Source organism: Clinocottus analis, unplaced genomic scaffold, assembly GCF_023055335.1.
Source record: "Clinocottus analis isolate CAN_PGR_092001 unplaced genomic scaffold, fCliAna1.0.p SCAF_14, whole genome shotgun sequence".
In the NCBI taxonomy this organism is placed as follows: Eukaryota; Metazoa; Chordata; class Actinopteri; order Perciformes; family Cottidae; genus Clinocottus; species Clinocottus analis.
In genome coordinates this window covers 16206701-16229438 of record NW_027175865.1, presented here as the reverse complement: position 1 = coordinate 16229438, position 22738 = coordinate 16206701, and the positions used below count along the sequence as shown (strand labels likewise).

Genomic DNA, 22738 nt, shown 5'->3' with positions numbered 1-22738 from the left:
TCACAGGAGGGGGGCTTCAACCAACTAGTTGAAGAAGGCAAATCAAAGGCAACCTGCCACATCTTTGAATCTGCCATTTCAGCTCCGGAGCCATGAGAACAACGTCATCTCGCTGTCTGCATTGCAAAGCAGTGCCGCAGATTCCCCGCCAAGTTTAGTGAGCCGCTATTACCGTTGCATGAAAGTGCTAACAGTAACTCTCACAGGAATCTTTTGACATATTTTTGTTTTATTCTGACGTGGGAGGTTGAACGCTGGCTGTCAATCAGATGACAGATGGCTTTTCTTCACGACTGCGTGCTGCTCGCAGCCTCTCGCTCACCCAGCAAGCTGTTCACCTCTTTAGCCCTCTCACATAAGGCAACAGACGGTTGCTTAGACTGACAGCGTTGCTCATAACGTGCATCTGCCCCGTATCGTCAGCCCACTTCCCATCCACTTCTCACTGAGCCCATACATAGCCTGCCCGGCGCTCACTTCCCCTTGGCTACAAAGGCGTCGCAAATAGGGCCGGGATGTAATGGCTAACTTTTTTCGTTGCCCATGACGTTCAAATATTTGCACAGTTTTTTGAGAATGTTGTTGCCTCACCACCTCCACTGCATTTTGGATGTGTTTTCTAATACAGAAGTAAGAGGCGTTTTAAAGAGGCTGGTTCAACATGAGACTTGTGACGCAAAGGACTTTTGAGGTGAAGCACAGAACGTCTTCCAGGCAGAGAGAGTTGGCGTGTTTCACTGCAGCTTCCACTGCCGCCAGAGAGCATGACCGCACATGATAAGAGCATCAGTGTATACTGAAATGTGAGTTCATGTGGGGATTAATAGTTTTTTAATCTAATCTACAGTCATCCTCTAAATGTGCATATGAAAGCGAAGCTTGACAGGTCGGTAACCGGTACTGACATGTGACTACTCATCCAGGAGTGTGTCTGCTTGTTGTAAATAAATGATCAGCTCGACAAAGTGGATATTGTAGAATAAAGAATTCATCGTCTTCGAGGAAATCGGGATATGGCGAAATGTTCGGCTCAAGGACACCAATTATAAAGTAAAATAAGTGCAATAAAACTACTGAAGAAAGGAAATTAGAATATACATGTGTCATATTTTGTGCATGAAAATATACGTGTAAAATAAAAAGAGGGCTTAGTGGTCTGACGTGGTTGTAAACTTGTCAAAACAGCACGACGTGAGTGATACAGATCACAGAGCTTTGAGTCAGAGCGAGGACAGACATTTAACACAAAGCTGCGAGCGCAAGTGTTCTATAATCATTTCCCCAACTTAAGTACAGCCCTGCTTCATAAGTGTGTGGCTGGTTGAAGCCATCGCGGGCCCGGCCCACCACCGGCCCCAGGGCGGCTCCGCTGTGGCTATCGCAGCGGCGAAGGCCGGACCGTTGAGGCAGTGCCTTTTTTTTTTTTTTGGTTCCTTTTGAGGGCGACACTTCAGATGGGTGCAGCCATGAAGGAGAGAAAATAAAGGATAAAAATATCCAGAAAGTTGCGTCTATAATTGGCTGCGCCTCTCGGCCTTTTTTTATGTGAGCACAGGCCCAGCGGAGAACAGTAGAAGCCACTTCTTCCCCCAGTGAAACCCTACACTTTCACCCCCTCTCCCAGTGCCCTCCCACTCCGTCCACCCATCCACGAGCCTTCTGAAGCTCACCTCTCCTCACTTTCTAACAACACTGAACACTGGACTGTCACCCTGGATTAAATGATAATCTCATTTTGAGTTCTGGCGCGGGCAGACGGGGGGAGATATCTGGGATTATTATCACTTGATGATGATGCCGCTGCCTCGGTGCTGATTCAGGGTGTGACTGCTGGAGGCAGAGCGAGAGACACACCTCAGAACCGCTGACCAACAAGTGACAGGCCAGGTAAGGAGCAAGAATCCATCTGCCGCTGCTATCTTCCTCTAAAAACTGACTGTTTTTTAAATGTTCTTTATTAGTTTTGTGTTCACATGCTGTGATGCTCTATAAGGGAACAGGTTTTTTTTTCCCCGTTCTTCTTGGGTTGCACAACCGTTTCTGTTTTTGACATCTTGGCAATGACAGACGCGGTGCTTCTGTTATAGACATCTATTGCAGTCCCAGGTCTACCATTGAGAGAGGAAGTGGAAGCAGACCTGACGATACAGACCCACCGTTTGTAAGGAATCTGGCCTCATGGTTCAGATGTTGACAGAGAGGAACCAGCTTGTTTTTAGCTTTACCTCGGATACTGTATATCTGCTCGCATGACTGCAGATTGATTGGACACTGCACTGAGAGGGACATGCAGTGTTTAAATGTGATCAGAGATGAAAGGGAGAAAAATTAGAAAATGTTAGACTTGTGCAAAGTTGGGTAAGGAGGATTAGGAGCATGAATCTTACTGATGTGCAGCAGCTTTCATTGGGCTGGTGAGATTTTATTTTTTTTTCCCTTCGAAGTCTCGCTTGGCTGAATTGCTCAGATTTTAAATGCTCACTAATTGGGGCAATTAGAGTGATTCAGCTATAGCGTTCCTATTATACTCATTAATAGCCTCAGTAAAGCAGCCCAATTGAGTATCAGTTCAGGAAACGTGTATCTGGAGGCCAAAGCACTTTGCTTACACTGAATAAAGCACAATCTAGAATACAGGCCACAGTCAACAGGTTGCTGCTGGAAAAAATGACCATTTCCTGGAATAATGATCTGCTCTTTTACTCTAACATACTACTGCCACTTCATCTGAGGCCCCAGAGGTCCACTGACCTAAAAAGACTTGAATATGCTAAAAATGGTAACATATTTATCTTTAAACTATAAATACATCAGGTCATAACTATACAGGATAATTGAGTCATATAAGTTATTGGCTCTAATGTATGTAATTTATTTAATATCATATATATATATATATATATATATATATATATATATATATATATATATATATATATATATATATATATATATGTATATATATATATATATATATATATATATATATATATATATATATATATATATATATATATTTTGTTGTCAGGAATGGACTTCAAGGAATATTTTGAGTGAAAACAATTTTGGAAAAATTATTTCATATGCATTCTTGTCGAGCTGGAGATGAAAATATTGATACTATCCGCTCATTAAATATGAAGCTGGAGCTGGACTCAGAAGACTGTTAGCTTAGCTTAGCATATATATATTTATATATGCTTAGCATATATATAAATACTATTTATATATAAATATGTAAATACTTACTAACCGAAGAGTTCAAAGAAAAAAATGCATCATTTTGCATTTTGTTTATATATATATATATATATATATATATATATATATATATATATATATATATATATATATATATACACACATATATATAAATATATACATATATATATATATATATATATATATATATATATATATATATATATATATATATATATTTATATGTATGCTAAGCTAAGCTTAGCATACATATAAGTCCATTCCTGACAACAGCCTTGTAGGTTTGGATGCCATTCACCTCTGGAGAACAAGTACATTTACAGACTAATTCAATAGAAATGTCCGAGAGCACAGAATGGCGGTGAGGGATGGTAAAGCACTTCTCTCTTATTATTGCTTTCCAAGTTGTGCATATCGCTTTCCTCAACCTCCCCCACGCAGAGAGACACTCTCCCAGTCTCAGGAGGACTCCATGTTATGGCTACAGTCAGTCACAAAGGCCAGCATCGCAACCACTGGTGTACAATAAGAGCGAGAATAGTTTTGTGTTTATATGACAGGTTTCTGTCAGCGCCACCCAGGCACGACAGCCTCATGACACGATCCAACAGAGACGGACTGATCGCTCCTTCACAACCTGCTGGTTGATCACAGCTGCTCAACAAGAGATACCTCGTCAGTGTGTGGTGAAACCACCCAGTGCAACATTAGCACACTTCTAACTTTGTTCTTTTACTATTTTGTGAGTGGAGATTGCAAAAAAAATAAATAGTTTGGCAGCAAGTTCCAACAGTCTTTGGCGAGTCCAGTGTTTCCTCGCTGCTGTAGACGAATGTGTGTGTGTTTTGGTTTATTGCTCCAATCATCACATGTTGAGAATGGAGAACACATCTTGCGTGCTTTTACAGCGGAAACAATTTGAAACAAGAGACAATAGAAATACTGGACAATACGGGGGATGTGATAGAGATTTTTTTATACATATAAAGTGGCAAATGCAATCTGAACTCATCTTCCCACCAGTCCCCTTTTTCAATATAAGAGATGTGGCAGCAGCCATTGTAGGAGGCCTCTTTTACACCAATCACCCTGCACGACAGGAAGTACACCACCCACTTTGGTTTCACTGTTGGAGAGAAATGAACACAAATCCTCTTCGCCAATGAGCGCTTGGCTCACAGATTTAGATTTGAAAATATCTGAAAGGTCTGTTGTACACTTACGAAATAACTGACTGCCGTACCTGTGAGAAGAATAGTAAAGTGTTCATGTTTCCACCGACCTTTCCACAGACGGAACAGCTTGATGGTGGTAATAAGCTAAACGACACAGAACCAAACCAAGGCCGAGATGGAATTACGCCTGGGATTTAGGATCACTTTGGTCTTGTTCATCCTGGCTTTGACTCTTTCTGGCGAGAGGGTGGAAGCTCAGCGGGCAGGTAAAACGATTAGATGGAATATTCCATTATCTCAAGCTCATGTTGACTGTATGTGACTAATCTCTCTGTATTCTCTTGTGGCAGGATGTAAAAATGTCCACTACGACTTGGCGTTCATCCTGGATACGTCTTCCAGTGTTGGAAAGGAGAATTTTGAGAAAATCCGGCAATGGGTGGCCAACATTGTCGAGTCGTTCGACGTGGCACCGGACAAGACGAGAGTCGCCGTGGTTCGCTACAGCGACAACCCCACCACCGAGTTCACCCTGAGTAAACACAGGACCCTGGAGGACGTGAAACGAGCGGCCCGCAACATACGCTACCTGGGGGGAAATACAATGACCGGGGATGCAATCGGCTACACCACCGCCAACATCTTCACGGAGCGTAACGGAGCCAGGCCGACGGCCCGAGGCATTCAGAGGGTGGCCATCCTTCTCACAGATGGCCGAAGCCAGGATTATGTTCTGGAGCCTTCCAAGGCGGCCGCCAAAGCTGGCATCAGGATGTTTGCTGTGGGCATCGGGGAGGCGCTGAAGGTGGAGCTGGAGGAGATCGCGGCCGAGCCAAAGAATGCCCACGTCTTCCATGTGACGGACTTCAACGCCATTGACAAGATCAGAGGCAGGCTGAGGAGGAGGCTGTGCGAGAGTAAGTCAGCCATCGGGCTCGGGGCCAACACATCACTCGCACTGCACGCCCCGTGGCTTCTGTCTGAAGCCTCACTCTGAAAAGCCTGCCTCACCCTGAACGTGCACTTAATCAAATTGGACTCTTATTTTAACCTATAAGCGCTACATGGAGGAAAGACCCTGACCGCATAACCCCACCCCAAACCACCAAGGGCTGTGGCACATGCACACACCGTGCTATCATAGCTTCTTTCAGAGTATGAAGTGTGTTAGGGGGCTGTTGCAAACTGTGGCTTGAAGAGGACAGCTTTCTAACCAAAACATTTCTGTGGGTTAGCTGCCTATTTAACTGCTGCTATGGTGCAGAGGTGTTTAGCACTGGAAAGCCTGTCTTCAGCTAACCTCATTGGGGTTTTTTTCACTAGTTTTCCGAGACAATCCTTCAACACAGGCATGCAGGCTTAGGAGGTATCTTACATAGCCAAAGGAATTAGCTCAAATAAACTTAAAAATAGAGTTTAGAGTTGTCCGCTAGCTGTGAGGAGAAGCGGAGAAATATCTGTCGTTGAATGTTTTCACAGGGAAGATGAATACTTTGCACTCCAACACTAAAATTCCTGTCTAAAATTAGACAGACTGGAAAGAAAAGGATGCCATAACTCTTAGCCACAAACTAAATGCAAAAAAGGAGAAGACATGATTGCATGGTTTCGCGCACAGATGAGCAAAAACAAACTAGCAACTCTCACTTTAATCTAGCTCTAAATTGTCATGTTTTACAGTCAAAAGTAGAGATTATTCTGAAGGAAGTGTTGATTCAGACTCCGAAACGCCTTTATTTTTCTTCAAGGGCATACCACCTCACAGAGTGAAACTTGTGCTCGGGCAGCATGGACACTCATTTTGAAGCCAATGACATTTCACTTTGCTCCTTGACTCTATAGATTTTAAATCTAATAAATAATCTAAACTAATAATGTAGGTTATATATGTCATAAAACAGGCTGTGCATGCAACTCTGTAGAACTAACGCAGGGCTACATTTACACAGACAAAAAAGTTCCAATGTTTTCTTTCTGTAATCTCTAAACTCACCACAAGTGAGTCTCTAAATATATCAGTGGTCGGCTCAACTGGCTCAGCGAGCGACGCAAGTTATTTTCACCCAGAAAATTATAGCTCTAATGTTTTAATTGGGTCCAGGGCAGCCGCTCCGATGTCCATGTCGAATGTTTTCACCTTTTAATCCATGGGTTTTAAAAATGGACTCTACTTATTATGTTCTTCACTATTTCATTAGCGCGTGTGTGGCCTCGCTTACCAACGCATTGGATCACACACTTGACCTTACATGACCCCAGTGATGGAGGACTCTATTATCAAAGCTCCCGTCTAACACCTGCAGAGGGTTTAAAAAATTCAGCAGGCATAATGATGACAGGCGGCATGGGTAATAGTAAGGATTAAAAATGTATCAGATCCTGGCTGCAAAGGAAAATGGTGGTTGTTCGGTGTGAAATGCTCCAGCTCTTGCTTATGAATCTGTCTGAGACATTCATTTCCAAAGGCAGGTTTGACATTGCTTCCATTTAAACTCACAGACGGATTCCTAAATTATAGCTCCAGGGCCACGAGTTCAGGGAGTAGCTGCGCTTTAGCATGCTAAGTCGCGCACGGCTGTGCAACAACACCGCCTTGAAAAAAAGAGTGACGCACTTCCATTCATTCACAGAACAGTAATTTTTGGGAGACTTTCTGGCTTGAAAAACAAGACCAAGTCCCTTTTCTTCAATAATCACTTTAAAAACAACTTCAAGAAAGAAAGAAAGCCTCCTTTTAATTTCTCTGCTATGCAAACTGAAGACAGACACAAATGAGGACAAACTATACAGCTGGAGTTAGAAATACATGTGAAAGGAAGATAACGCCACTTGTAGAGTTTCTAACGAGTATGCAAGTGCTGACAGTTAAAATTAGCTGCTTGGAATTTGCCATTAGGCAACAGGCATGGTCTGGGATTTGTAAGGAACCGAAAAACAAACCATGTCAACAGAGCTGTGCTCATAAAGAACGCCGCAAAAGGTTAAAAGCCCCTCCGACAGGATGATCTTTATAGCTGTGATTTAAGAAAATTGCAGGGTTTGATGGCGGGTGTTTGACAGACACTCAATCTTTTAGGGAAGTTGGAGTGTCTCATTGTGATATTCTTGGCCACAGATAATATTTAGGGCTGACAGTCACGACACAGACAAAATGTTGGGCGGACATTAAGTTTAATGAGAATTTTCTTTGAACAGATTGATTTCAAACCAATGACAGGATGCTGTCATAGCTTCGTCTTCATGAGCGATTGGTGAGGGGGTTATATTTAATTCCCCTTGTCTGTTGTAAAATTGATGCAGGGGAATCAACGTTATTTCCAAACAGACTGGAGAGATTTGTCTCTTTTTTTTGTTGAAATACACCAATTAATTAACCTGGACAAGATGTGTTTTTCCTGTTTCATCCCTGCTTTTTGATTTAGATTCTTAAATCGAACGTATTCTCAAATAAAAGCCTGATATGATCCAGCTGTAAAGGGTTGTATCACAAACATGGCAAAAACATGATTGTCCCGTTCCCATGTTATGCAGACATGCAGCTGGTTTGGCTTTTATTTACCCAGATTGCAATTTAGCATGTTAGCATGCTAGCAGCTTGGGCTGATGGAGCGCCTTGTGTTGTGCAGGTATTTGGTCACACAACGAAGAATTGGAGTGAAACGTTGATCTGGTTATGATGCCAGAAAAAAAATAATAGTTATTCAAATTCATCCCGAGGGAGGTGTGGGTGTCGGTAGCAACATTTCACGACAATCCCTCCAATAGTTGTTGAGAAATTTCCATCTGGACCAAAGCGGGAAATCCACCAATTGACACTGCCATCCCTCCCAAACGCTGCCAACAAATCCAAGATTTCCGACAGCAACCTCAACTCACCACCCTTCAAGTGACAAAATAAGCTTGTTGTTTTTGTGTAATGTAGATGAACTGACCCTCATAAATCTCTCCAATGTTTACGTCTAATAAACTACACCACATATGCGCTCTTTAGCAGTGAAGCTGGCATCTTGACACAGATATAGAAAATACCCCTCCTGCCAATAAAAACGTAAACTGAGTGTATTGCCTTTCTCACTGTCGTCGCCACGTCTGAAATATATAGTGTGGGGAAATATAAAACTGTGACTGCCTCCCTGGGCCCATTGAGGTGCCTCGTGCGCTTGTAGAGCCACACCCTCCACTCCCCAAAATTCACACCGTTTCAGAAAGACTACTTCCTGTCACTTCCTCAGACTTTGCCCAACCGATGCCAGGAGTTCATGGTCTCCTGACTCACAGCGTGTCTAACTGAACTATTGTCCTCTCTCCTCAGATGTCTTGTGTCCGAACATGAAGGTCCAGCCTGATCAGTTTAAGCCCAACAGCACCAGCTACGGCCTAGAAGAGGTTCCAGGTATGTGCGAACTTCTGCTTTTTTACAATGTCGACATGCATCGCTGGCAATACTTGTCCACCTACAAAGACAGCTCTTTGTTTTTGAAAGCTCTACACTCCCACGTGCAGCTTTGTGAAGAGAAAACTATGCACTTATTTAGTTTATTATTCTATTTCTAACTGATGGGAAAACAAATTTGTTTTATTCATGATTTGAAAAGTACAACTTTGTTGCAACAGTCATTTTCTGTCAAAAAGGAAACAGTGGCAGACTAAATGTATGCACGTTTGTCCCCACTCCGTCACAGCTTATCATTTTACATACTAACGCTGCTGCGTTTTAGATGTATTTTGTGTACGTTCTACAGCATCTATTTACTTCCATCCATTTCCACAAGCTATGAAAATCAGTTTGCTTGAACTGTTTCGCCAATCACATCAAAATGTTGGTCCCAAAGTCCTTTGGAAATGTGAGTTTCCGCTTTCTTGCCGAGGAAAGCTCACTAATTAAATATCTTCCTGTTTAAAATCAGAAAATCATGTTTGAAAAGTTATGAAACATCCAGCTACTTGTCAACCGAGTGAAGCACATTACTAGTCATCCATCATTCGATGTTTTTGATTTCATAAATTCCAAGCTGCTGTGCAAAAAGGGTTTCTGAGAACTGGTGCATAGTGTTTCACCAGAAAGGTCGGATGTTGTTTTAAGCGTGTCTTTTGGGGGATCTGAGTTCCTGTCTGCGTCTCCCACCCACATCCATCACACTGAGGGAAAAAACAGATGCACTGGCATGTCTGTCTTGGACTCCTGCTCTGCTGAACTTCATGGAAAGAGAGATGTCAGAGTGATGAAAGCTGTGTTTTAGAAAGTTTGACTTTCACCTGATACTCTGGGAAAACTGTTGAGTTGTTTTTTTTATCGCAAATTACTGACATTTTGTGCCAGTATTTAGTTATTTTCCCCCACAAAAAATATTAGTTTGTGTAATCAGACTATAAAAGTCCCTATAAAACATTAAAAAACTCTGTGAAACCCAGACTTATACAAGTCATGAAGCATCATTATATTATGATGGTACCGCGCATTCCTGTGACGAATACAATATAACAAGGACTAATGAATATGTATCTACAAATAGAACAATCCATTTTGTTGTTTGCTTGGTTCATCATCATCATCATCATCATCTTCAGGGTCATTAGGGTTGGACCCTATCCCAGCATGCACTGGATGAGAGGCAGAGTCAGCAAACCCACGACCTGTTTGCTGTTTCTAATTTATATAACATGAATGTATTTATTTTGAGGGAGGAAACAAGAGCATTTGGAGGAAATCCATTTAGACGTAATGTGCAAACTCCACACAGATGTCAGATTAACTTCTTTTTTTCAATAAGCCTGCTGCACCAACCACTGAGCCAAAAACTAAAAAAGAATAAGAAAAGAGAATTTCGCAAGATAAAGAATCATCTTTGTATTGTATTGTGTCCATCTTTGCTATACATCCATTATATTGTATCATTGGACGTTTAAAACAGACGTAGTTTGGTGTAATAAAGCAGTGGTGGTGGTCCAAAGTGAGGTAGAATGGCATAAAGTACCAGGGAGCTCATAATGGAAATACTCAAGTACATCACTGTGTTTCAGTCGGTGTTTCCCATGATGAACGCTTCAAACTTGAAAAAGGTTGTTTCTAGTGGCTTCGTTGATCAAAGTTAAAGAACAGCTAATCATGTGGGACATTTTATCAGATGATGGCCATGATGCTAATTATGCTAATTAGGGCTTTTCCTCCAAACTGCAGAGGAATTAGAACAAACTTTAGATGAATCACAGGAAAAAAACCACTGAAGTCTCCTTACACAGATGTAACACTTTGTCAGATGCGCTGTTAGCTCTCTAATTGGAATATGTATTTCGGGCTGTGCCTTTGTTTGTCTTTCCTATCCAAAGTCTCGTTCCGCTGGTAAATTAGATGAGAAAATCTTTCCTCGAAACCAATAGCGAGCATGACTATACTGTGACGCTGCCTCAGCGCTTCTATCATCATTTTGAATCCAAAGTGGATTTATTTATGATAATGGTTCACCCAGGAGAACATGAAGAGGCCACAGCAGGTGCAGCAAAACATGATTTTTTAAAATGTTACTTTGGATGTTAGCACAGTGAGACAACGTACATGGATGATTATTGACGTTTATTGGCGATCGCACCTCGGAGCCTGAACCTGCATCGGGATTCGGCCGCTGTTGTCACACGGCGGTCTGAAGCTCCCTGACATGACAGAGATGTCCGGGGGTTTTCCCAAAACACTGTAGGTCTGTAACTGTGGCCTCGCTTGAAGACACACAATGTCAAACTTGTTTGAGCAAAGTGCTTTTCTCTCAAATTGCGGGTAAGCACATGGAGAATGTCTCAGAGACGTTACAAGACAGACTGAATTTTTTTTTTTCGTTGCAACAAGCAGCTGTGGGCTCCCGCTTATAATTACCCAGCAAATGTCCTCGACGAGTGTAACTCTCCGTGAGAGAGACTATTTTGCCGCTGATTATGATTTGACAGCCGTAGACACCTGCGGTTTGAGTCAGACTTGTGTTTATCACGGGCTTGTCTGGTCTGACCCCTCGAGGGCACCGAGCACACGAGCAGCGTCTTCGCGGCTCCAGCGCGCTCGCTATCTGCTGCACGCCCGCTGCCATCTGCTCTGATGAAAAGAGCGCTGTGTGTATGCGTTTTGCCTTTTCCCCGTCAGTGAACTCATCTGGTTTTTCCCGCAGATCACCCCATTGGTTTTTTCTTTTCTTTTTTTTGGGGCCGTCCAAAATAACTTTTTGGGTTGATTACATGCTATCCGCTGCCAGTCCAAATTACAGCTCTGCGCTGCGATGGCCCCGTGACGGCCACAGAAACGGAGCGGTGAGCGAATGTGCACGACGCGAGCAGGGTGACAAGGAGCCGAGGCTCACAGCTGCACGGCTTCCTCTGGCGAAACCCTTCAGCGAGTCCTGATACGAAGCAAAACATCCCTCAGTATCGCATCACCAAGGCTCAAGTGGTGTGGCCTTCTCACTGCTCAAGCCCTTCTGCACCAGGTTCCTCTCATGTATTTAGTTTGAGATGTCGTGTTCCTACAAGTATAAGTGTGTCGTTTTAGTTTAACATGTCCTTTCTGTGATCTCAAAAGTTTTCTTCATGTTCATTGACGATTGAAAAGTCGTATTCAAATACGTTTCTTTATTTTTTGGTTAAATAATGGCAAATTCTTGCCAGATTTTGCAAAAATAACTTAGCCAAAGGACATTTTCTGACACATTTATTGATTAATAAAGACCAAATTACAGATGTAAACGGGTTAAACGTAGCAACACTTTGAAAAACCTAAAGACTATACGGACCATTAGAGAAGCTACAATAATAGGTCTGACACTTTCAGATTATGCAAGTTCTCCGGGGTGAGATAGTCTTGATGGCTTTTGTCTTGCCAAAAAGTAGTTATGCTGCTGATGACATAAAAGAACTTGCAATAGAAATAAAAGTAACTGCACTTTTATTCAACAAATGACAAAAAAACAAAATTGAAAGACACAATTTACCATTAATTAGCTAAATGGATAACCAGGTTGACGTGCATTTGAGACAAACCATCTGGTCACGTGATGCAGCGAAGCTAGGTAGATGCAGACCCACAGGCTCTCAAACAAATCCATTTTAATTTATTTTAAAACAACCAAACTTAGTTCGAACATGGTCGGGTAGCTTTATTATGGTCCGAGACAAACCATCTACGGACCAAACGTAGAAACTATTAAAGATGCACGTGAATTATATGGCATCTAAAAATGAAGGATGGTGTATGGAAAAAGTACCCCCACCCCTCCCCCATCTACCATCTACCATGTACCACGTACAAACCGGAGGAACGGTTCCCTCCTGTGGTGAGTGCATGATGCTCTGTTATCCCTGACGGTTCATCTGAGACGCCGTACTGACAGAGTAGCTGCAGATGACGGACCCATTCAGTTATTTGGTCTGTTATGATGGCTCCTGTTTTTAAGGTTATTTATTACTCTGTTGCTAATGTCACAGGGGCAGCCTCTGGGGCTTACCACCTGTTTCGAGGCTATTTCTAATGACCTCCGCTGAGCTTTTGTCGGACTCTCACATTACCACCTTAATGTTCCTCTTTGGAAGATGAGTGTGCTGGCGTTAATATTCCCACCGGAAAAAACCTTACTTTTCACAGATGTCTGTTTCAGTGCCGAGGCCGTGCAGGACTACGTCGAGGCCGTCCTCATCCCTGTCTGCTCGCTAATGGCACAGTGCGCTGAACGCACAGCAGCATAACCGCTAGCTTCCAGTGAGACCTTCCCAACCAGCTGGCAGCATTACTGCTGCACAAGCTACCGTCCCGCTGGCATTGCCATAGCTACAGCGCTTGTTTGTTGAACAAGGGAGTGTCCTTTCCAAACCACCTAAATATGACCTGTGGTCACACCACTTCAAATCACATACTGCTGGGCAACACACACACACACACACACGTGCGCACACACACTAATACGTGGACCTAAACAGAAAGGATAAAAACATTTTTCCTTTGGCAGCAAATCAAAGAAATGTTGCGCGGCCAAACAAATGGTTCTATTTTCCAGCTATTCAGTGATTTTAATCTCCAAAATAGTTTCAAACAGTGGCGGCAGGGCGTGGTGGGACAGACCCAATTAAACCCCCAGTACCCAAGAAATCTGACAAAGCCATAACTCAACCTCAACACTTAAGAGCCCTGTGTGCCTATTTATTTGTGTGCGAGAGGCTGTCGTGAGTCCAACTGGGCTGTTTTACTGTGTTGCTGCAGGGTTCGACCTGATGGAGCACTTCAAAGTCAGAGATATTCTGGGAACCAGAGATGACGAAGGCCAAAGTTCTTACGTTCGCCTTGGCACCATGCCCATTGTGCAGCATACGGAGTAAGTGACATCCCTGTTTGACTGAAAAGAAGCTGCACAGTGTCTCCTTAACATCTGTGCAAAACACGTGTGCAAAATGTGTTACCAGCACAATAATGTTTGGATGACATTTTTGAATATCAAACGTTGAATTCACTTCAGAAGTTGTGAAATATTGACAAGTATCAGCACAAGTTGCAGCGGATGTTAAATAATAGTGCCATGGAAGGAAGAGTGTATATATAGAGACAAAGTGGTTACAGGTGAAACATAGACGCTACGTTTCATGATGAGTCTGTTCATTGAAGTCTAAACTGTGACTGTCGAAGGCAAATAGAGCAGCGTTTATACACGCTGTAACAATGTGCTTTTATTCTGCAGGCATGTGTTTCCTCAAGGCTTGCCAGATGAATATGCCTTTGTGACGACATTCAAATTCAGGAAAACCTCAAAACGGGAAGATTGGTACCTCTGGCAGGTTTATGACAAATATGGAATCCCACAGGTTGGTCAGCCGAACGTAAATAGTAATAAACGTGACTATTACTGCACGTGTGGCAGGATTTCACAAGAGGCTCAGCTCACAGACTATTCAGATCCTTCTTAAAATAAACATGAAAATATTGTATTTATCAAGCCACTCCTAATCATAGTTTTCAACTGCAATGTCAGTTTGCTGACCTACATGTAATGCTATGTTCTCCATGTTAAAGTGAAAACATTTTTTTTATAAATGTTGTGCTTGATTACCGTAAAAGTCGGGTTACAAGATGTTCCTACCTTCGGCGGGTGTCCCCGCCGTAGCAAGCTAGCGCTGCTTCCCGCTGCCCAAGTCCGGCGTCGAGCCGACGCTGGTCCTGCTACCTTCGGTGGTTGTCAGGAAGCGAGCAGGGAACTAGCAAGAAGCTAGCGGAGAGCTAGCAGCAGCGCTAGCTGGCTACAGCTGCGAGGTAGCTGGGACACCCACCGAAGGTAGTAGCGGCTTGTAACCCGACTTTTACGGTATTTACTTTCATAATTGTGTTCACTTAAACATGCTGATGGGTAGTTTGTGCATCGATAAAGTCTGATATTAAAGTATGCCAATACATATAATCCTCCCTGAACCTGTCTGATCTCATCTTTCTGCCTCTGTCGTTAACGTTTTCCCGCCTCGGTCTCGTCAGGTGTCCATCCGACTGGACGGCGAGAACAAGGGGGTGGAGTACAACGCTGTCGGCCTGACGAAAGACGCCGTCAGAGCCGTGTTCAAGAACCCAGAAGTTGACAACCTGTTTGACCGCAACTGGCACAAGATTGCCCTCAGCGTGGAGGCTAAGTCCGTGTCTCTGTACTTGGACTGCAAGCACATCCAGACTCTGCCCATCGGAGACAGGGAGGACATTGACATCCAGGGCAAGACAGTGATTGGAAAGAGACTGTACGACAGCGTGCCAATTGATGTGAGTCTTTGTGTGTTTGTTGACTACACTCCTGTCATGAAATGAAGCATCACGAGAGGCTGGAATAGATTTTAAAATTTCCCAATATCCTCCACGTTGATATGTTCATCAATTGTCTGTCTGGTTTCCGCGCAGTTCGACCTCCAGAGGATGATGGTGTACTGCGATGCCAAGCATGCAGAGCTGGAAACCTGCTGCGATCTACCCAATGGACCTGTGAGTAGCTGCAGTGACTCCAGTACAGATTTAACAAAGCCAGCTGCCTCTTCATGTCACGCTACTTTCCAATTTAAAGCACTTCGATTTTTAAACTTGAATAAAAACAGACAGGTTGACAGGAACTTTCCTTTTCTGGCTTCTTCTTTTCTTTTTTTTTTTACCTTCTGTCGCTGACACACAACCAGGCTCATTTTTAGTAAATTAACTTTCCAGTACGAACATTTGAATAGACCTTATTCAAAGCATTAGGTCCTATTTTTTCTCCTACGTTCATGTGAATGAGCACCAGATCGAGACATCTAACGCTTGGCAAGAAAGTGAGTGAGCACATTTTAAAACTATTTTAACCTTAAAAAACAATCAGCCCCTCAGATACACTGCCGACTTCCAAAATGGCCGCTACAAGTTCACTAACATCACGTGAAAGCAATTTTGTGCTGGTCCCATGCTCACCAAATAGTCCTGGCACAAATTGTTGCTTCATCTCTTCTGGTTTGACCATTACATTTAAATTTCAGTGCCCCAAGAAAGTTGTCACGGAGGCCCCTCCTGTGGAAATCCCCACTCCAACACCTACTACTGTGGAGCAACAAAGAGGCCCTCAAGTGAACTGCTCCTCCTGCTCTGCAGGAGATAAGGTAAAGCCCCCTCCTTCTACCAGATTTAATCCCTATCTATTATTTCCACAGATGAGTGGGAATCCTTTCTAAAATGGCTTTCGAAAGACTTCTGTGTTTTCATTTTTCACAGGGAGCGATTGGTGCGCCCGGTGTTGCAGGTCCTAAGGGTGCAAAGGTCATCTACAATTGCTTTTAAGTACAAGTTTGTGTCTAACAAAAGCTTACACCCCCCTCCCTCCCACCCGAGTATGTTTGTTCATTTTGTGAACTCACGTTTTTTTTTAGGGTGACACTGGCCTTAAGGGCGCCGGCGGAGCTCCAGGAATCAGAGGAGAAAAAGGAGAAACTGTATGAAAACTTAAAGTGTGCTCATTTACAAGCTTGATTTCCTTTGAAAGGAGAGATAATAGCGAGTTGATTGTATTTTCAGAACATCACGTTCAATGTTTTTATGAGTTTCTGTAGATATATACCGTGATACAAATTTAATTTGTTTCACGTTGCATGCCTTCCAGCTGTTATCTCATCTGCTTTTCTTCCCGCCTCGAGAATAATTGATCCTTATTGATGAATTATTTGCAGGGCAAAGTAATCTCTGTCAAAGGTGACAGAGGTGCGAAGGTAAGTACACCTGCTCTTCCTGACGCCGCATGCTTGTCTCCGTGCATATTTTATATGCATGTACATCACAGACACCATTTTCTAAGTTCTCCCTTTCTTTCTTTCCTTTGGTATTTCATATGTACCTTTATTACTTTATCTTTTTTTTTGTCGGGGAGTGGGTAGGAAACTGCTCAAACAGCTGTGATTGTCAGAATTAGAGGACGAGTTACCACAGAGGATGTGTGGAAGAGAGGGCAGGCCTACGCAGATGCCCACCAAGTCTGTTCAAATCACAGCCTCTGAGCTGCCTGGTGCTGCCAGCTGGGAGTCTCACAGTGTAATTTATTCCTTGAGACAAAATCCTGGGCATGCATCATTCAAGCTGTCCAGAGAGGGACACTTAAAATGGCCCCAAGAGGTCTGGAAGACGAGACGTGGTCTTTTCACTTGTGTTATCTACTTTGGTTGTGATAAAAAAAAAAAAAAAAACGCATCTGTAATTCTTTTGAATAATACAGGTTTATGTGCAGTGTTTAAAGTGTTATTTTAACGCCAGCAAAGCAGTCAGGCAGAAAGCAGAACTAATTTTGCGATAAATTTATTTCCATCTTGTTGTTCTCGCGGCGGAAAACCTTTCCGGTTTGATGAAACTGCATTAAATCAAATCTTTAATGCAGCACATCCCTGTCGCTTTCCAATTTCTAACTTTCTGCTGGAGCATCTGTCTTCACTTCCTCCCAGAGAAGGCTGCAACTTGTTGTCGCAAACTTTTCTTCTTTGTTTTATTTTTATTTGTTTAAAGACGATACGAAAAACATGACGTAAGCCGACTCCAGGCAGCGGTTAAAAGCGTCTATGTCGGTCATGGAGTCGCACAGGGTGAAAGTGGATTCATGCGGCTTTGATTGCTTCTAATTGCATCTTTAGCCGACAATAACGGGCGATTCCCAGAGTAGCAGTGATGTCGCGGATAATGTCTTCTTCGTTATAGGGCGCAGCGGGGCGGCAGGAGGGGGTGGGGGGGGCTTTCTCCTAATCTCTGTGATGAATGAAATGACGTGCGTTACAAATTATATAAGCTCCGAAAATAATTAAAGGGGCGACCTGCTGTGCCTGCTGTGACTCATAAAGTGGTTTATGAAGCAGAGGCAAGTCTTGCGGTGGGCAGGACCTTCGTGGTACTGTGCAATTTAACTGCTATTACTTTTCACTCGGTCCGGCTTTCAAATTCCAAGGGATTCCTCGGCATATAGCTTATGACATCAGTGTTCGACCCAAAAGTGCAACACTGGGAAGCCGTTGTTCCTTTGAGTCTTTGGTTGGACGCGTGACTCGACCACGGTGGGTCTCGATGAAGGCGATAACAGCTGTTGGCACATTCCAGCTCCCAAACGTTTCTATGTGTATCTTGTCGTGTGTGACTTTGTGTTCTGTGTGACATTAACGCCTGTCTTTTGTCCAAATGTATGTATTACTGTTCAAATAATCAAATCCATCAATTCCTCCGACATTAACCCTCCGACCACCGTGCACTAAACCACGTTCTGTGACGCTACCAGGTTGATGTTCTGACAGCACGCCATCGTCTCCTGTGCCGCCAGCCATCCTGCATGCTCATGTACGACGCAACAGTCAAAGTAAACGCTTGCCTTCTGTTCACAGGGTGATTCAGGCAGGATAGGGTTGACAGGTGCTCCTGGACAAAAAGGAGAGAAGGTGTGGCCCGCGTGAACCCGAACATGTGGCGGTTTTCTTTGATATGTCGAATCTAAAGAGTTCACACCCTCTTCCGGTGTTCATTTTGTGTTTCTCATCACCTGACAGGGACTGGGTGGTGTGCCAGGCATCGATGGCCTATCTGGAGACAAAGGAGACAGAGTAAGTCAGGACTGTTTTGATATTTCGGTCAGAGTTTGCAAAAATGTGTGCTAATATGCGTGTTTTCATCTTCTGTGAATAGGGTGAAGCAGGACCGCCTGGTGGTTCTGGGCTGTCAGGTCTAGCTGGACAAAAGGTGTGTGAATGTGGTCTTACCATTTTTTTCAAAACGATATCACGAGCCAGTTCACGTACATTCATGCTCATCATGATGTTTATGCGTGGAAGAAGAAAAAAACTAGGATATCTTTAGTCATTTTGTTATTGGCACTGATATGAGAGACGCACTTGTTCTGTTTAACGGCCGTACATTCATTTTTCTGGACAATTACCCCTCAGCCCGTTATCGATTTTCTGTGTAAAAGGGGGCAGTTTGGTTGACTTTCCCTTGGATGAAGCAGCAGCTGGGGAAAGAGCCGGGAGGGGAGGAAGCAGGGTGTTGGCTCAGGTTCGGCCAATGGACCGTGACAGGATGCTCGGCCCGGGACTGAGCACAGGAATACTTAATTAGTTAAATGCTACCATCAACTTAAATACATATATATACATATATAAAAGAGATAAGATGATCCTTTATTCGTCCCTCAGTGGGAAAATTACCGGATTACAGCAGCATTGCTCACAAGTAAATACAGATTAAAAAAAAAAAAGTAATATACATAAACAATAGAACTGTATTAAAACAAAAATAAGAAATTAACAGAGGAATATTAAATATACAAATAGAATAAAAATGTGTATAAAGTACTTAAACAAGCATAATGGATATTGCACGCGGACATGAATTAAAGTATTTATGGCTCATGGAGGCTACTGTATGGTTCAACGTTTTTGCTGCGACATCATTAAGTCTGTGGTGAGTCCGCTAACTCCGTAGCACAAACAGAAAATGCTAGCTAGTCAAACATCAAGATCGCAACTGATGTTATTCTCAGGAATTCGAAAAGCCGAAACATTAAAGTAAATATTGGACATAGATTCATCATTAGAGACGCTGAATGCATGCTAACGTTTGATCCATAAGCTAGACGCCTACGCTAGCAATTGCTGCCCCGTTAGCCATCACAACTGTTGTAAGGTAACTTAAGCCAGCATGGCGTTTGAAGTGTTTCTGCTCCAACATTTTTTTTGAAAGAATAATAATAGTGCTCATAAATCTTTTAAGTTCAGCAGTGTTGACAAATTATTTTTGCCGGCAGGCTTTTAGCCTAAAGTTGGAAGACAGCTGACATCCACACACCGTGTTACAGCATAATAGGCCCATTCCACGGCAGCATAGTAATATTATTGATGGCTCAGATGTATTCAAGTTTCCCAGTGAGCTATTACGGTGTGACAGTGAGCCATTGTTAATTTTATTATTTACACCTGTGCTTTTTCTCTGACATTTTGAAATGTCCCTCTTCAAGAAGGCCTCTTGAATCCATTATTCACGTCACATTAGTTATCTGATGAGAACTGTGAAGAGGCCAAATTACACAGAAATAGCATCTTTGTTTCCCCTGAAGTCATACGCTTTCAAAATCAAACTGACAATATAATGATTCATTGAATAATGTAGCCGATGTCAAGTGTGGTAGACCTGATTAAGAAGGAGACAGAAGAATACTTTTTTTTAAACAGTAGAGTTAGAAAAGAAAGATACCTTACAAATGGATATCAGAAGACATGCCTTTCTCTCTTTGTATACGAAAAGAAGTGTCAAGGTTCATCCATAGGGAGTCGTGCCACTGACAACTGCTGTTTCCTCTGAGGGGTGAGAGGGCGAGGTTCAGGTTTCTAGTTGGTCAGTTACATTTCCTACATTGATTTACCTCTGACTCAGCAGTCCCCCCCTACCCAGTTGGCCTTAAAGTATGTCATTGCAACACTATTAAACAGAGTGCCAAGTCTAAAAAAAACAAAAAACCTCCCACTAATAAAATGTTGCTCAATCTCGTTTAGGGAATTCAAGGGGATGAAGGAAAGCCTGGCTCCCCAGGTCCGAAAGGTGTCACTGTGAGTATGATCTTTACCGAGTGATCGGTTAAGATCTGACATTGATAGATGCTCAAACATTTCTTTTAATGAATTATATTAGAATGTTGCTGTGTTTTGCCGTAGGGTGAATCAGGTGGGAAAGGTGAAAAAGGAACGTCGGGAGACAGGGTAAGTCATACTGCGCCCATTCATTGACATTCGACTTATGTAATATGAACCGATTGCTTGTCCTGCATCAGAAAGGGGTTCAGCATCTTGCTCAAAAGGCACTTAAACAAAATAGTAGTTGCTGAGGGACAAGTCAAGGTCACACATTTAGTTTCCCCGGCCATGTTTTCCCAGCATGTCCCCGGATTTGAACCGTGCATGTTCGATTGAACCTGCGCAGCTCAAGAGTTCAAACTGCACAAATGACGGGCGTTCAGACCACAGGGTTAACTTCAGAGCCAGACAATTCTTCTCAGAAGGAACCGAGAACTGAGAGGCGTAATCGTGCAAACAGATGTGGCTTCCTTGATTCACTCTCCACACTTCCTGTCTGGGATCCTGTGGGGGCGTTTGGCCGTAACGCAGCTCTTTCAGGCCTACCGAAGCTCTGTTGACGTCTGAAGTTGCCTCCGAGCTGCTAACACCTCCCATTCTCTAGCCATCACAATGATGTTAGCATGCAGGTCGGACCTCTAATAAATGAGTGAAAGCTTCTTTCCCAGCGTCAGTGGTCTCCAACTGAATCAAGATGTTTTTGTGATCATGATTTGAGGGATTCTGGGCTACAAGTAACAGATCGACTCGACGGATATGAGAGAGTTGAATTACTTTTGCATCATGCTGAGATGTCAACTTGAATTTAAAATGTAAACAACTTTAAACAAGGGGCCCGTATAAAGCACTAAACATGGAATCATTACACTGATTACTTTGCCATATGGCACGCGGATGTGCAGCAGGTTCTCGGCATACCCAAGCTTCATTCAATCATGCTGATGCCAGGTTTAAAGCTGTCTGTCAGCCGGCCAGTCAGTCAGCAATTTCCTGTATAGGTGACAACTGGAAAAGTACTTGTCTCAGTAAAGCGATTAGGGGAATAGGTGGTTTAGAGGAGGCATCTGGGGTTGAAGTCAGGGCAATGTTTGCTGACTGAAAACTCAACACACGGCGCTGTTTAAAGGTCTGTTATCATCTTCCGTATGGTTTTGGTTACCACTTTGTTCCAGACAGAAATATCTCCACTGCATGGATTGCCATGGACTTTGGTAGAGATGTAATGGGGCCCTTTGTGGTGGCGATCTGCTGACTTGCAACACCAGGAGGTCGAGGTTTTCACATATCCAATATCCACTGGAATGGACAGATACTCAGGCGTCAACCCTCGTGTCTGAGAAGTGAATCCTCTTCTCTCTCCTCTAGTGGCAAAAATAAGCCAAATTTTTTAGAAGTCTATGAGAAAATGACTCAAATTCTCACGTGATTTGTCACTTCAGTGAACGTTGTAAACATTATGGTCTCAAGCTCTAGTTTCAAGTCTTCTTCAATACAGCACGATGTTCATTTTGTAAATTGTCGTCCCATTTAGAGTCAACTAGACCATAAAGCTGAGTATGCTCTAGGGCGGGCTCTATTGTGATTGACAGGTTGCTGCCACAGAGTTGTCTGAGTGGGCGTTAGTGTGCGTGTTCGTCTTACAGCGTTTCAAACTGAGTTTTCAGTTCATAGAAGTTATTTTAGAGCTGCAGCTTATGCAGCATTTGCTAATACTTTGATTGTAATATGTTAACATCTACTGGATAGGTTATCATCACACGTTGGTATCGTCATTCATGTGGATGACCTCTAAAAACTGCTTCCTTGCTGCACATGCTAATTATGTTTTGGGTTTCTTTGTAAATGTAACGTAACGTAAATCACTTCCTGAGTCGACAGTTCTTCACAAAATACTTAGCGGGCATTGAGTGTTTATGAGCAAATATGTTTTATTTCTGCAATTATAGACGCTTTAAGACACTTATAAGTGGAGTACATGAAACTGGCCTTTACTTGTTATATTATATATATTATTAACCAGTTATATTATTATATTATTTATAACAAGAATTATTTATTAATTCCTCTATCGTCTTCAACAGTTATCAAAACTTTCTAAATGCTTTCCTCGACTCCATTTTAGGGCCAGGCAGGTTTTGATGGATTACCTGGCAAACCTGGTGTTCATGGCAAAGACGTAAGCTCTAATCCTCTATTTAAAATCCCACAGTCACAAACAGACCACGGATATTTAATCT

The 22738-nt window shown here is 42.9% G+C and overlaps 1 protein-coding gene across 1 annotated transcript in view; it reads left to right on the top strand.

The window, feature by feature from the left end:
• Positions 1 to 4557: 4557 nt before the first annotated feature.
• Positions 4558 to 22738, top strand: part of col22a1 (collagen, type XXII, alpha 1) — a 52854-nt gene continuing 34673 nt past the window's right edge. The window contains exons 1-17 of the mRNA XM_068575973.1: positions 4558 to 4663; positions 4748 to 5314; positions 8710 to 8790; positions 13627 to 13738; positions 14099 to 14222; positions 14884 to 15159; positions 15295 to 15375; positions 15897 to 16016; positions 16129 to 16173; positions 16284 to 16346; positions 16581 to 16619; positions 18264 to 18317; positions 18426 to 18479; positions 18562 to 18615; positions 20424 to 20477; positions 20583 to 20627; positions 22624 to 22677. Coding sequence (XP_068432074.1) covers positions 4573 to 4663; positions 4748 to 5314; positions 8710 to 8790; positions 13627 to 13738; positions 14099 to 14222; positions 14884 to 15159; positions 15295 to 15375; positions 15897 to 16016; positions 16129 to 16173; positions 16284 to 16346; positions 16581 to 16619; positions 18264 to 18317; positions 18426 to 18479; positions 18562 to 18615; positions 20424 to 20477; positions 20583 to 20627; positions 22624 to 22677 — 1914 coding nt within the window. The 5' untranslated portion in view covers positions 4558 to 4572. The remainder of the gene's footprint in view (positions 4664 to 4747; positions 5315 to 8709; positions 8791 to 13626; positions 13739 to 14098; positions 14223 to 14883; positions 15160 to 15294; positions 15376 to 15896; positions 16017 to 16128; positions 16174 to 16283; positions 16347 to 16580; positions 16620 to 18263; positions 18318 to 18425; positions 18480 to 18561; positions 18616 to 20423; positions 20478 to 20582; positions 20628 to 22623; positions 22678 to 22738) is intronic.